Below are 14335 nucleotides of genomic sequence, written 5' to 3'. Positions count from 1 at the left end.
AAAATAAACGTATCCAGGTGTTAGAATGGCCAAGTCAAAGTCCAGACCTGAATCCAATCGAGAATCTGTGGAAAGAGCTGAAGACTGCTGTTCACAAACACTCTCCATCCAACCTCACTGAGCTGGAGCTGTTTTGCAAGGAAGAATGGGCAAGAATGTCAGTCTCTCGATGTGCAAAACTGATAGAAACATACCCCAAGCGACTTGCAGCTGTAATTGGAGCAAAAGGTGGCGCTACAAAGTGTTAACGCAAGGGGGCCGAATAATATTGCACGCCCCACTTTTCAGTTTTTCATTTGTTAAAAAAGTTTCAATTATCCAATAAATTTTGTTCCACTTCACGATTGTGTTCCACTTGTTGTTGATTCTTGACAAAAAATTAAAATTTTATATCTTTATGTTTGAAGCCTGAAATGTGGCGAAAGGTTGCAAGGTTCAAGGGGGCCGAATACTTTTGCAAGGCACTGTAAGTGGAGACTAAAATCAAATGCTGTTCCAACAATTTTCCCTCACAAGAAGCCTCAACGCACTCGGATAGCGAGTGAAATGCGCGCAATAAAGCGCCAAAGACAAAAGCTAGCAGCTCTCTTAAGCAGGCAAGCCACTCCTGTCGTTACAGCGGTAGGCGAACCTTGGGGCGTACCGCGAGTCACAGAGGAAGCTAATAATTCACCTCTACTGTCAGTTCATCAGGTCGATCCCAGGATTTGATCCCGTCAGATGACGAATTTAATGAGGACAGTCACCCACAACATGACTCCGATCCTGACTATCACACGTGCGCATTCATAGTTTTATTACCTTCAGTGAGAGTTTATAATGTCAATAGTCATGAAAATAAAAATGCACGAATGACAAGGTTCGTTCAAACTTTTGGCCTGTACTGTATGTAAAGCACACGACAGCTCTGGATGCTAACAATCTAGATAATTGGAATAAGTTTGATCACGCAATAGCTCACCTTGAAGATCTGCTAACAAAAACCGGAGTTCTCAACAGCATACGCTCTCTCGCTCCGTTGTCATTGAGATGCACTTGCCGCAAGTACATTACCAGTTTTCCCCAACTCTTGTCTTATCAGGTATTTCCTGCTCTGCATTTTGCCTTTGCTGCTCGTCTTGTGAACGACCGACAGTGCTGTCTTGCTCTTCACTTTTCTGCTCTGGTTCAAATTGGAAGGGCAGAACCGTTGTTGGGGTAGCTAACGAGTGACATGCTGGAAGTTCGGCAGCGGGCTCGGTGACGTCACCGCACTGCGACGTCAACAAGAATGGCGACCTATCAGTTGAAGTAAATTTACAAATTATATTAAAATGAAAACATTTAGAGGGGTTTTAATATCAAATTATTATAACTCCTACTAACATTTATCTTTTGAGAATTACTTGTCTTTGAGATCGAAGATCCCTTTAAGTAGAGGTCAACCACTAATTATATTCATATTGCTTTTTATTATGTTTAATCATTATCTTTGATTAAAATATTATTAGATTATTTTGAATCTATAATATTTTAATGGTAATAAAACAATATAATTAACTGCCAGTCCTCTTAGCTGAAATGGATTGGACGTTTATTGGAGTCAACGACATTGAATGAAGTCATTTTTGCACAATCGGTCCTCAGCGCCTGATACGAGAGACGCGCCACGAAGAATAGCATGTGACACCGAGGTCAAAAAGACCGTTGTGAGCGTCAAAGGCGGAGACAAAAAGCCCTTCGTCCTTGCGCACCTCTCACATTCTCACTTTCTCCTCACTCGCGGTCTCCCCTCCATTCTTTTTCAAAGTTGTCGCTCCTTTTCAGCGCCAACAGGAACAATGGCAGCACGCTTTGCTGCCTTCAATACGTGTTAGAAACCCAATCAGGTTCCCCCCATATTCATTTTCTTTCTTTTCACCCTCTCCTTCCACACCTTTCATATGCACACAAACTAATCTGTCTGTTCTCTCTTTACACACTTTTGAGGTTAGATGTTCGACAGCTATTGTTCGCCTCGACATCAGCGATGGTGCAATAGGGCGAGAAAAAAAACATGCGAACAGGATGTTAGCATTGCATGTAAAAAATATTTGTTAAATATACTTGAGATTTGTGAATGGACTATAATTTTTTTAAAATCAAATGCTGACTGTCATTACCACTATATAGCAGCGTAAGAGGGAAGTTCCGAATTTTTGTACATTAGGCTTAATGTTAGAGTTAGCGTCGGTTTGATTAGTTGGTGGAGTGGATTTCAACAAATTTAGTTAGTTATTTGTTTCAGGGCTCCGGAGTGGCTAAGCTAGCGTGAGTCAATGGGTCTATCCTAGCATGCCGATAAAAAACATCATATGCACGCATGAAAATCACTAATTACCCGTGAAATCAATAGTGTTAGTTTTGTTTTCAGGATGAAGTTATTAAAACTTACCATTGCATGTCAATAACTGTAGTACGAACAGCAACATTTGTAATCCAGCAGCTCTGCAGGTAATAGGCTGCAGAGTGGCTTGGTGTGTTTATGTCGTAGCCAGCAGCAAGTATCAACAGTTTGAATTGTTTCTTGTTCTTCATAGGGAATTTGTGGAAACTCTTTATATCCCCATTTTTTCTGTCCGTTTCCACAGCCTCTAAATGCAGGTTTCACTATGTTGCCGTTCTTCAGTCAAGACTCTGTAGACTGATGCTGCATTCAAGGAAGGTGGGAAGTCGGAGTTTTCCAACCTCCGACCAGGAAAAATATCATTTGAAAGCCACTCGAATTGGGAGGCCTTAGTCACGAAGTCAAAAGAAAAAAGTACCCCGACTTCTCGAGTTGCTTCAATCAGACGTCACTTGACAAAATGTGCTGCCCGTCAAAAAGCAGACCGTCAATAATAAAACTAAAGAAGGCAGTTTGCAGTGTGGTCTATTTACCTTAGCCGTCATTTTTCCTTCACTATTTGATCGCTTATGAGAAGGCAGGTTTGCTGGAGGTCAACATGTCTTTTAATGGCCAAAATAAAAAAAAACGCTTGGTCGCAACTGGTACAATCCAAGTGAGATAAGTCCGACTTCCCACCTTCCTCGAATGCAGCATGAGACCAGTGGACGAAGGACTCTTCTCTATTGTGGTCACATTACGCATCTAAAAAATAGATCCGCAGAAATAAATGAATTAGGCAGTTTGATGACATTTGGTGGCCGCATCGGTATTTTGAACAACGATCTACATTTTGAATTGATTTGACTGTGTTAGATCTGTTAATATCGTTTTTATTGGCATGCTAGGATGGGACCATTGACTGGTGCTAGCTTAGCCACTCCGGAACCCTGAAATTACTAAATAACTAACAAACTGCACGGAATTTGTTGAAATCAACTCCACCAAATAATTCAACTCCCGCTAACTCGAAGATTAAGCCAAATGTCAGAAATCTTCTGCTTTATGGTTGATTTCGCATCTTGCCCTGCAGTTTGGTTATAATTTCTAATGAGTTGCTAACATGATGACACAACAGCTTGGAAGAGCTTGGGACTTTTGCACTTTTGGGAGGTCCAGGAAAACGAGCAGTAGGGTCCACCAGTTGAAATTTCTTGAACCTCTTATTTCCAGGAAGTTGGCATGAACTTTAAAGAGCATATGACACGAGAAAAAAAGTCTTAAATGGCATTATTATGTGAATTAGAATCATATTTTGAGACGATTCGACTATATACAATAATTTAGCAAAGCACAGATGACGAGAAATTAGTCTTTTAATCTGCCGGTTAGCCACGCCTACCATTATAGGGCTTTAGCGTCCCCAACAGGTGGATGACGTCAGCGGTAGACTGGGCTCATCGGTTTTACTATTCAGCCCATTGAGGGGGAATTATTCACAACGAGGAAAACGCGACGAAGAGAGCCGCAAAATGTCATGGTTTCAGTCTCTCTACTCCAATATTTTTACAGGATATTCTTTTTATCCAAGTATTTTTCCCCAATAGCTATATAAATGGCTTGAGAAGGACCAGTCAGCCCGTCGAGGGGGAACTATTCACAACGAGGAAAAAGCGACGAAGAGAGCGGCAAAATGTCATTGTTTCTGTCTCTTTACTTCAATATTTTTACAGGATATTTTTTTTTATCCAAGTATTTTCCCCAATTGCTAAATAAATGGCATGGTCATGACAAATAACAGTCTTGTGCTGATTGGAATATGAAATAATAAAAATGCATTTATTCAGGACGAGATGGCAAAATTACTCCATAATGGTCAAAACTGTCGACTTCACCTTTACTGTCGCACCTCCCGAACGATATTTTATGACACCTAAATCGGACATATGTCATTTCCCTTCCCCGGCTTCGGAGAATGTAAACAAACCAGAAGGCGTGACAGCTAGCCGACATGCTAACCCGAACCGAGTGATGTTTCAAAGTCTTCAAAGCGGAAAATCACACATAACTATCCTGGATTATTTGACATGACGACCCGGTTGTCGATTGTCTTCGCGGTTCGGCAAACCACCCGATGGAGAGCAATTTACAGTTCGTTCCCCGGAGGAGGGTGGCTGGAGTTGTTGTGCAGCTAACGTGCTGCTGCTAATGAGCATTAGGAGAGCTTTTTACATGCCTATCAATGATCAAACGTAAGTAGTCCTTCATTTAAAGGAAGTTTGTAGTGTTTACTTTGTAATCGCTGTATTCGTATTTGACATAATACAAAACAAGATGTTTACTCACTTCCTCGTAAGTCCAATGGTCCCACAGTAAATAACCACGGTGAATGGGAACCTTTTGAAACTCCAAAAAGGCGCATACGCCTCTCCCTCATACAGAATGATTTTTCTGCAGCCGTTTGGCTGGCGTGATGCGAAAAATAAACGTATTAATCCGCAAAATCAGCTGAATCCTTCGTCCTCATACACAACAGTACACTGTAGCGTGAAGAGGACGTCTTCTACCGTACACGTCACAGCGCCCTCCTCCTCAATGGAAGACCGAAGCCGGAAGTCACTCATTTTCATGGCGCGGGATTCAAAAAACTAAATAAAAATAGCGATCGCTTCCACACACATCCAAGCGGCCCATATCATTCAGGGGCATAAAATACTGCGTGTATTATGAAATAAACATGCTTTTTCATGTCACAGGCACTTTAAGCTGCTGGTTATTTAAGATGTAAAGTTCAACCAATTTTAAGGAGTTAACTTTGACTGAAAGAAGACACTGCTAGATGGGTAACTTTCTCTGCGATCGGGTTTGAATTGTGAAGTAGGCTGCCTGTCGAACATTTAGCTCAAAGAACTTTCAATGCCAAAAAACATTTCAAACAATCTAAAATAATTGATCTGTGGAGAAAGAAACCCTTGCTTGCTTTACATCAAAAGATCCAAGAAAATTTGGAGTAGGGTGTGCAATGCTGAACATTTCTGTACAAGTAGCAAGAATTAAAGCACCTTAGTCCTTTATGTTGCACATTTAGCCAATCTTACTGCAAGTCGTCTGTCTGCTGGAGCTGGTTCTCAAACGTAAGGATTCCTGTGTTAAATTTGAGTAACCAACCAAAAACTTTCTGTCATACCGTCCTTAAGGTATCAGCTATTTTTCATGCCCAAAAAATGCAGGGAGAAATCCCTCGCTTGCAGCTACAAGGCTCAACCCTCCCCCACCAGTTGTTGCTCCGCGTCAGTGAGTCAGCTGTGCTACACGATGGCTGGAGGAGGTGAAACTCCTGAACTTTTTCCCCCATAGAAGAAAACGAAATCGCTGGTATAGGAATACTTCGGCTACAGAAAAGTTAGAGAAGGCCTGGGTTTAGAGGAGGAGGGCCAACCGACATGTAAAATATGTTTGCGGAGGGTGGCTGCCGAGGAGGCAATACCTCCAATATGATTTCGCATTCATACAAAATTAAAGGTTAGTAAACACTGTCATGAACTTTTCCCACCAGCTACAAGAGTTAACTCCAGTGTATTTAGTGTGTCTAGTGGTAGTAAAACATGGAGTGTTTTTTTTCTGTCTGGCAACTGTCTGTGTTGAGAAAGAGAGTGTGTGTATAATATAAACATGATACGAGTCATACACACGTGTTTTTAATGGAAAATAATTCAATTATTTTTGTACTGATGGTAATAATGTTGAGCTGTGGCTGTGGGTTTAGGCTCACCTAAAGGACTGCATTTATTTTCATTTCATTAGAACATTTTGTATTTTGTTTTATTTATTTTAACTTAGCAAATTGGAACATAAGTATAATGTTAATATGTTCTCAAAAATAATCCTGTTTAATAGGAAAACGTTTTGTTTTTTTACCCCGGTATGTCAAAGTAAAACATTTTAGAGCTGTAATTGCAATACCGTGAAACCGTGATATTTTAGCTTAAGGTTATCATAACGTCAGAATATCATACCGGCACATGCGTAGCACTGGGTAACTTTGCGATCGGGTTTGAATCGTGAAGTAGGTTGCCTGTGAAACATTTAGCTCAAATAACTTCCAGTACCAAGAACCAAGGCTTCAAGCCTCTGGAGCTTTTGTCTGGTCATTTCAAGCAATCTAAAGTAATTTATCTGTGAAGAAAGAAAACCTTGCTTGCTTTACGTTCAAAAGATCCAAGAACCTTTAGAGTAGGGTGTGCAATGCTGAAAATTTCTGTACAAGTAGCAAGAATTCAACCTAAACCTTTAAGTTGTCCAATTAATGTAAGTCGTATGCTGGAGAGTTCTCAAACCTAAGGGTTCTTAGTTTAAATTCGAGTAACTAAACAAAAGTACATTTTTATACCTTTTTGAGATCTAGAGAATTTGAAAATCATGCCTGGCTTAGGAAATAAGACAAAGGAGGCCTGCAACAGGTTGAAATGAGATCAACACTATCAAGCAAGCCAGATACAAGCCGAGATACGTGTGCGGCTGTGCTGGAATGGAGACGGTGTGGGTGTACGTGTATGTGTATGAGTGTGGCGCTAATCTATTTATTTACCTGTCATTGGGTGCGATAATGGTTTTCTTCCCGTCTCTCTGTGTCTCCGACTATCAGCTAATGTGAGGGCGGGTGATTGGCTCCCGTGTGTGTGTGCGTCGTGCTTGATAATCAAACCTGTATTTTCTCATCACACTCTAATCAGACCAATTACACGCGTGACGGAGAGCGTGGGCAGGCCGATGTGATGGAGTGATAAGGACATACACACACACACACACACTGACACAAAGACTGGGATTAAGCGCTCTGTCTCGGGGTATCTCGGTCCCTTATCTGGGACAACCATCCTTAACGTGACCTGTCGGCAGTCCTGCCAAAAGGTGTCTATCTTGCATCCCCGACATGGCCATCGAATACATTCTTGAACACACACATTCTATTGAACTACAATGCGGTCCTATTTGGCACAATTTTGGATGAATCAAATCTCTTAAGAAACAATTTTCCGTTGTTTTTTCTTGTGTCACCAGGCATACGATGTGTTCGCCAGCCTTGGTATCTCGCGACTCCTGGAGCCATCGGACATGGTGCTGCTGGCCATTCCCGACAAGCTGACGGTGATGACCTACCTCTACCAAATCCGGGCACACTTCTCGGGCGAGGAGCTCAACGTAGTGCAGATCGAGGCCAACAGCAGCCGCAGCACTTACAAAGTAGGCGACTTCGAGACCGACACCAACGCCTCTATTGGCCAAGACAAGTTCTACGCCGAGCTCAATGACCTTCAGTCGCAGCCCAACGACGACGCCAAATCCAATGGCTCTAAAACTGCAGAAGTCCCGGCAAAGGTGGAAATGGTTGCGCCGCCTGCCGGCTCACAATCGACGGCACCTCCGCCGTCCTCGTCTCCCGTCCCAGCAGCCGACGCGCCGTCGTCGGGGTCTGCCCTCCTGAAAGCGAAAACTCTGGACTTTTCGGACCTACCGCAGAAGTCTGAAGCCGAAAGACCGCAGCAAAGGAGCCGTGCGGTGGAGGAGCAAGGGTCTTTCGCCACACCAACCGGGGGCCTGCCTTCTGCCCTCTCGCCGACTCACCAGAAACTAGGCTTCTCCTACAATAGGGATGCCGACCTCATCAAGAAGAAGAGGGCCAGCCTACGTCACTCAGAGTCGGAGCCCACATCAGACATCGGAGGGCCCGTCAAACATACGGAAGCAAAAAACAAACAGGTAAACAAATGAAACGCAGCAATTCAACTTATGAGTTCCCATGGAAAATTTGAGTTGCTGAACACGTAATGGGGCAATTGACTTATTTTGGCTGTTTAAAAAACACTTGACCTCATAGGCTGGATTCATACCGCAGGTCTTAATGCACAAATCAGATTTTTTTCGTGTTTTTCCGACTAGAGTTAGGCATTAACTTGACGATCTGAACAGGACAGGTTGCATAAAAAAGGACTATTTGAAATCCGATCTAGACCACTTTTGTATGTGGTTAAAATCAGATCTGGGCCACATTTTCCCAGAATGTGGCTGCGGTCTGAACTGTCAAGTCTCTCAAATCGAAATTCATGCAGCAATTACGTCAACAAAGAGCGAGAAACACTGAGGACGGCAGTGATGAAGCTGTATATTAGCGTTTAGAGGTGTGCGAAATTTCCGATTCTTACGTTATTCGCGATTCGGCCATGCAAGATTCGAGAAAGATTCACAAACATTGAATATTGAAATGTGTCAAGTAAATGTCAAGTAAAGCGAAACTATAACCCAGTCAGCGTGGTCTTCGGGACTCAACATGGAACGGACCGCATTGCGTCCCGAGAGTAAACATCAACAGCTCAATTCACGGCTCTGGCTCAACTCATGCCGCTAGATAAAAAAACAATAATACCTGACTGCTGCCGACAGCCGCTACAAACTACGTCCACATTATGCTACGGTAGGTAATAGATATCATATGTATATAGAACTAGATGCAAAATGACAGACTCAACGGCGTTAGCAGCACATGTATTGAAAACTAGATGCAAAATGACAGACTTGCCGGCGTTAATAAACAGGCTCCATTTTAAAGCAGGAGAGTTCTCTAGAAGGCTCTGTTGTAGCGAACCTAATTAATGTTTTATCTAAAATACTCCTAAATCGGCAAAATCTTGACTTGAATCTATCTTTAAAACAGTTTTAAAACTTTCACATGTCTAAAGTAGACAGAAGGGAAATTCTGGAATAACGGGAGCAATTTTAACAACTTTAACGGTTGATTCACAACATTAAATTAATTGAATGTAGTTTAAAGCTGATGATACAGAATGGGAACTTGAGTATTTTATTCACTGTTTTGAACTGTTAACTCGATACTGAAATAGTCGTTTATTTAAGCCTGAGAGGCTTTTTGTACAATTTTTGTAACTAATGTACGAAACATTGAAAGCAGCTAATACCTTTGGGGGTTGGTGGGCGTCATCAATAATCAATTTATAATCGAATCATTGCCTTTGAATCGTAATCGTAATTGTAATCGAATCGTTAGGTGCCCAAAGATTCCCACCTTTATTAGCGTTAGCGCCTTGTTTGAACTCGGCTTTTAGGGAAGAGGCGGGCTTTAAAACAGTGATTTTTTTTATTTTTATTTTAAGCCTTAGAATGCTTAGTTTTCTTTCTGTGCGCCAAATGAGCAGTACTGTATTTCAATATTGCTTACATGACCGAGTCGGGGCAAACTGACCCTATTTGTGTGCGTCATGTACGCACAGTGTTGCATGCGTTCTATCAATCCATATGAACTTTGAATATGAGACAAACGGGGATTATTTATGTCTGTTATTTGTGTCCTTTTTTTGGAACTCAACGGAAAAAGGCAGTCTGAACTAGGGCTGCAGCTATCGAATATTTTAGTAGTCGATTAATGGACTGGACTAGTTCGAGTAATCGGATAAGGAACATGAAAATTAAAATACCTGTGCTGAGCCTCAAACGGTATAAAGGTTTTGTTTTGTTTTTTTAAATTGAGGATCTATGTACAACAAAAGAACAATTGGCTAACTTTCATAGAAAAAGTCCGCAAGCTTAAATGCCGTAAAATGCAAAAGTTTTTTCACAATGCTCTTAACAGATGGTTCAGACACATATTGCCACAAAAAACAACTAAATATACCAATAACCTAAATCATGAATGCATTAAAAAACATTAGCTCAAACAAAAACTTAGCTTACGTTGGTCTTAACAGGGAGCAGTTGGATTCAGCCATGTGAAAAGACGCATACCAGAGGGCAGTGTATCCATCCTAATCAATAAAACTAAATGCAAACTCTTTCAAAATAAACATTACAACGCCACTTGAATTAAACGAATACTCGAAGCAACAAAATTTAATTCGAATATTTTTTTTCTAATCAAATACACGAGTTAATCAATTAATCGTTGCAGCACTAGTCTGAACGGACACGCCCCAAAAATGGATATAACGAAAAATCGGATTTGTGCATTAAGACCTGCGGTATGAACCTACCCATAGAGACCTGCTGTTTACATACAGTAACATCACATTTTAGGTCATATAGGCCACAATATTAACATTTTGCTGAGTGTAACCTACATGTCCCAAAATGTGATCTCCACTACTGTGAACTATTCTAATTATACTATTTTTTTTAATTACCAATCATTAATGTACTGTAGTCTAATATTATTTTTGTATTTTTCCATCAATAAATATATAAATTTAAAACTTAATCAAACCAAATATATAAAGTAAAAAAACAGAAATACACTCTTTTTTTTTTTTTTTTTTTTTTTTCAAACTAAAAATAAAGAACTCAATGATGCTATTGACAATAATAGATGTCCTATTGATCTAAACTGTGAGTGCTGGCTCTGGATACTCGGGTTTCAGTGCCATTTACAATGCAAGATCTCCATTTTGACTGGCCTTGAAAAGGATTGGACGATTTTCGCGGCCAATAGTAGCCCATTAGTTACATGAGTGCTCTATAACGTTGTATTTACAGTTTATGGTTTAACTTGCGTCTTGGAGCTACGAATGAGCTTGAGTCAAGAGGGAAACAAAAATTGAAACCAGTTTCATGTGTCTGAGAATTACACCCTTCCCTTTGGGTTCCCTCTCAAACATTTTTCTTTTTCATCCTGGCGCCTTAATCTTTCACCTCGATTGAAACTTTTGTCGTTCCGTCTTGTCACAAGACAGCGAGGTGGCGAGCGTTCATTTCCCCTCGCTAAGCTTCCCGATGACCCCCGTACAGAAATTGTCCCACTCGGCATTAGTCGTCAAATTCGTCATCGCCTGTTTTTTTCCGAAACGGCCGGGTAGAACCCCCCTACTTTGACATGTAATCATATTTTTCATTACATTTCTCATCCCCAGGCTTGATGGCAGTCGGTGCCGTGACCATTCAGGCGTGGTGGTGCTTTGCTGATTTTTTTTTTTTTCCCCTGCGAGCGCACCTCATCCCGCCTTTTGCACGCACACACGTTAAATGCTTTGCTCCCACCCCCTCCCCTCACAGATAAATGCTTTCTGTTTACAGGAGGAAAGGTCACAGGACAGGTGGGGGTGAGGCAAAAATTGACAGCTATGACACCCTCATTTTATATCTAAGCGTATATTCTCACGAGAGGGATAGGCCTGAGTTTGACATACAGTGGTATGAAAAAGTATCTGAAACTTTTGGAAGTTCCCACATTTCTGCATAAAATAAATCAATCAGTCAATAAATAAATAAGTGGACCCTCAACCTAAGGAAATTTCAAGTGCAATTGAAACCAATTTTCACCAAAATATTTAAGTCAGGTGTGTGCCCAATCACTGATGAGTGGTTCAAAGCTGCCCTGCCCACTATAAAACACACACCTGGTAAGAAATGTCGTGATGAGAAGCATTCTCGCAGCCGGCGTGATGTCACGATGACGTCATCTCGCATAGCACCGTGTCGCCATTTTGAGAAGGGGGCATGCACAGGTAAACATCCGTAGACAAACGTTGTCTGAAATTCATATATTTCAGTTGTGTTTTGCGTGTTTTTTTCATAAAAACGTCTTAAACACGACTTACTATTATCACGAGTCACTGCCGACAGACGCGAGGAGGCGATACAACTTTAAATTAGCGTGTATTGGTTAGTAAATCTGCCCATTCAAAGTCACAGCAGATAGCTGGATCAACAATCCAAAGGAATGGCCTGCACTGGAGTTCGGAAACATCTACAACTACCTCATAAAGTCACCCAGTAAGTTGACCTTTATCAATTACGTGGAATATGTACTGTTTGGAACTAAGAAAACTGGTATAGATACTGAGTGATTATTTCTGCCTTAACCGGTAATTCGCCTCCAAGCGTTATTTAGCTGTGAACACGTCACGGCAAAATAACCAATTCCCACCAGGCCTATAATATACCGATTGACCGATCAGAGCAGTTCACGGGAAAAGAAAAATAACGCTTTGCGAGTTGTCGGTTCTGTTAATAATAGCCACTGCCTAGTCTATTGAATCCTAGCAGCTAATTGGGGCACAAAAAAAAAAAAAAAAAAAACGATTAAAGTTTACTCACCAGTAATAAAATGTCGGCTACAAACATAAATGTGCCTGGTCCACGGAACCGTCTTCTTTTACTGTTCCTTGATTGATTGCTTTCAGCCATTTGCTTCTCCTTTTCTTCTCACGAGGAAGAATGAAGAACTTCAAATGCGGCTCCGAACTCTTCCTTGTGTTACAACCCGCAACTCGGGAACTTTTTGTCATTCCGATGGAAAAAAAGACAGCAAATAAGACAAAAGTTCAACGCGTTTGTACTACAATGCACGACAGAGCATCTGCTTGTGACCCGTGTTTTGCCCCCTCTTCAATATGGCGACGCTTGTTGTGGCTGGTGATGTCATTAATGCACGGATGTCCGATGTGCATCATGGCTCGGTCAAAAGAGCTGTCTGAAGACCTGCGATCAAGGATTGTTGATTTGTATGAAGCTAGGTAGGATACAAAACCATCTCTAAAAGTCTGGATGTTCATCAACCGACCGTCAGAGAGGTTTTCTACAAATGAGAGTTTGGCACTGTTGCTTCTCTCCCAAGGAGTGGCCGTCCACCAAAGATGACGCCAAGAGTTCAGCGCAGAATACTCAGAGAGTTTAAAAAAAAAAAAAGAACCCTTGAGTGTCTCCTAAAGACTTAGAGAAATCACTGGCACAGTCCAATTATCTTTGTGCTCACATCAACTATATGTAAAACTATGGCCAAGAATGGTGTTCATGGGAGGACTCCAAAGAGGAAGCCACTGCGGTCTGGGAAAAAAAAAAAAATGCTCATTTAGTATTCGTATAAAGGCACAGAAGTTATGGCAAATATTTTGTGGACTGATTAAACCAAAGTTAAATTGTTTGGGAGTTACATACAACATCATGTGCGGAGGAAAAATGGAACAGCTCACCAACATCAACACCTCATCCCCACCGTGAAGCATGGTGATAGGAGCATCATGATTTGCGGCTGTTTTGCTTCCTCAGGGCCTGGACAACTTGCAATCACTAATGGAAGAATGAATTCAAAGGTTTATCAGGCTGTTTTACAGGAAAACCTGAGGCTGTCTATCAGGCAGTTGAAGCCAAAAAGAGGATAGATGCTGCAACAAGACAATGATCCAAAACACAGAAGTAAATCAACTTCAGAATGGTTTCAGAAGAACAAAGTACATGTTCTGGAGTGGCCAAGTCAAAGTCCAGACTTGAACCCCATTGAGATGCTTCGGCATGACCTAAAGACAGCGATTCATGCCAGACATCCCAGGAATCTAAATGAACCACAGCAGTTTTGTAGAGAAGAATGGGCCAACATTTGTCCTGATCGATGTGCCAGACTGATCTGCAGCTGCAGGAAGCGTCTGGTTGAAGTCACTTACTTACTTTTCCCCTTTCTGTCATTGTTTGCATTCTATCCTCATTAAAATATGAAAACCCATAAATGTTTGGTGGTTTTAGTTAAAGCACACACTGTTTTTTCATCCGTGTGATTTTGACAAAGATCAGATCACATTTGATGGTGATTTTATGCAGAAATGTGAGAAATTCCAAAAGGTTCAGATACTTTTTCATACCACTATACAATCATGTAAAAATAATCTAAAACAAACTGTGTCAGGGCACCTATAAATGAGAAATATCGCCAAAATTTAATTTTGGGGGATCTCGACACACTTCAAGCGAACACTATTTTGCTTTGTCTTTTACAGGAAGTGGCTTCTGCCTCCGTTTCAAGTCCTCCTGCTGAGAAGGTAACTAATTTTATAACATTTCAAACTGTCCATGGACGTCGATAGAGGGCTGACGGGGAATGTAAATGTATCAGTGCCATTTACGGTGATAGATGTCAAATCCATCTCAACTTGGAGGGCTAACAGCAATCATTAAAACAGTGCCAGCCCTTCCCAGTTAAAATAGATTGGACGT

The 14335-nt window shown here is 41.3% G+C and overlaps 1 protein-coding gene across 5 annotated transcripts in view; it reads left to right on the top strand.

The window, feature by feature from the left end:
* ehbp1 (EH domain binding protein 1) overlaps positions 1 to 14335 on the top strand; it is a 490476-nt gene that overhangs the window by 325563 nt on the left and 150578 nt on the right. For all 5 annotated transcript variants that reach the window (XM_057847483.1, XM_057847485.1, XM_057847482.1 and 2 more), the window contains 2 exons: positions 7406 to 8104; positions 14119 to 14160. In XM_057847483.1, coding sequence (XP_057703466.1) covers positions 7406 to 8104; positions 14119 to 14160 — 741 coding nt within the window. The remainder of the gene's footprint in view (positions 1 to 7405; positions 8105 to 14118; positions 14161 to 14335) is intronic.

This window comes from Corythoichthys intestinalis, chromosome 10, assembly GCF_030265065.1.
Source record: "Corythoichthys intestinalis isolate RoL2023-P3 chromosome 10, ASM3026506v1, whole genome shotgun sequence".
NCBI classification, from domain to species: Eukaryota; Metazoa; Chordata; class Actinopteri; order Syngnathiformes; family Syngnathidae; genus Corythoichthys; species Corythoichthys intestinalis.
Note: the sequence above shows the minus strand (reverse complement) of the source record. Positions and strands in the feature narration are given on the sequence as shown.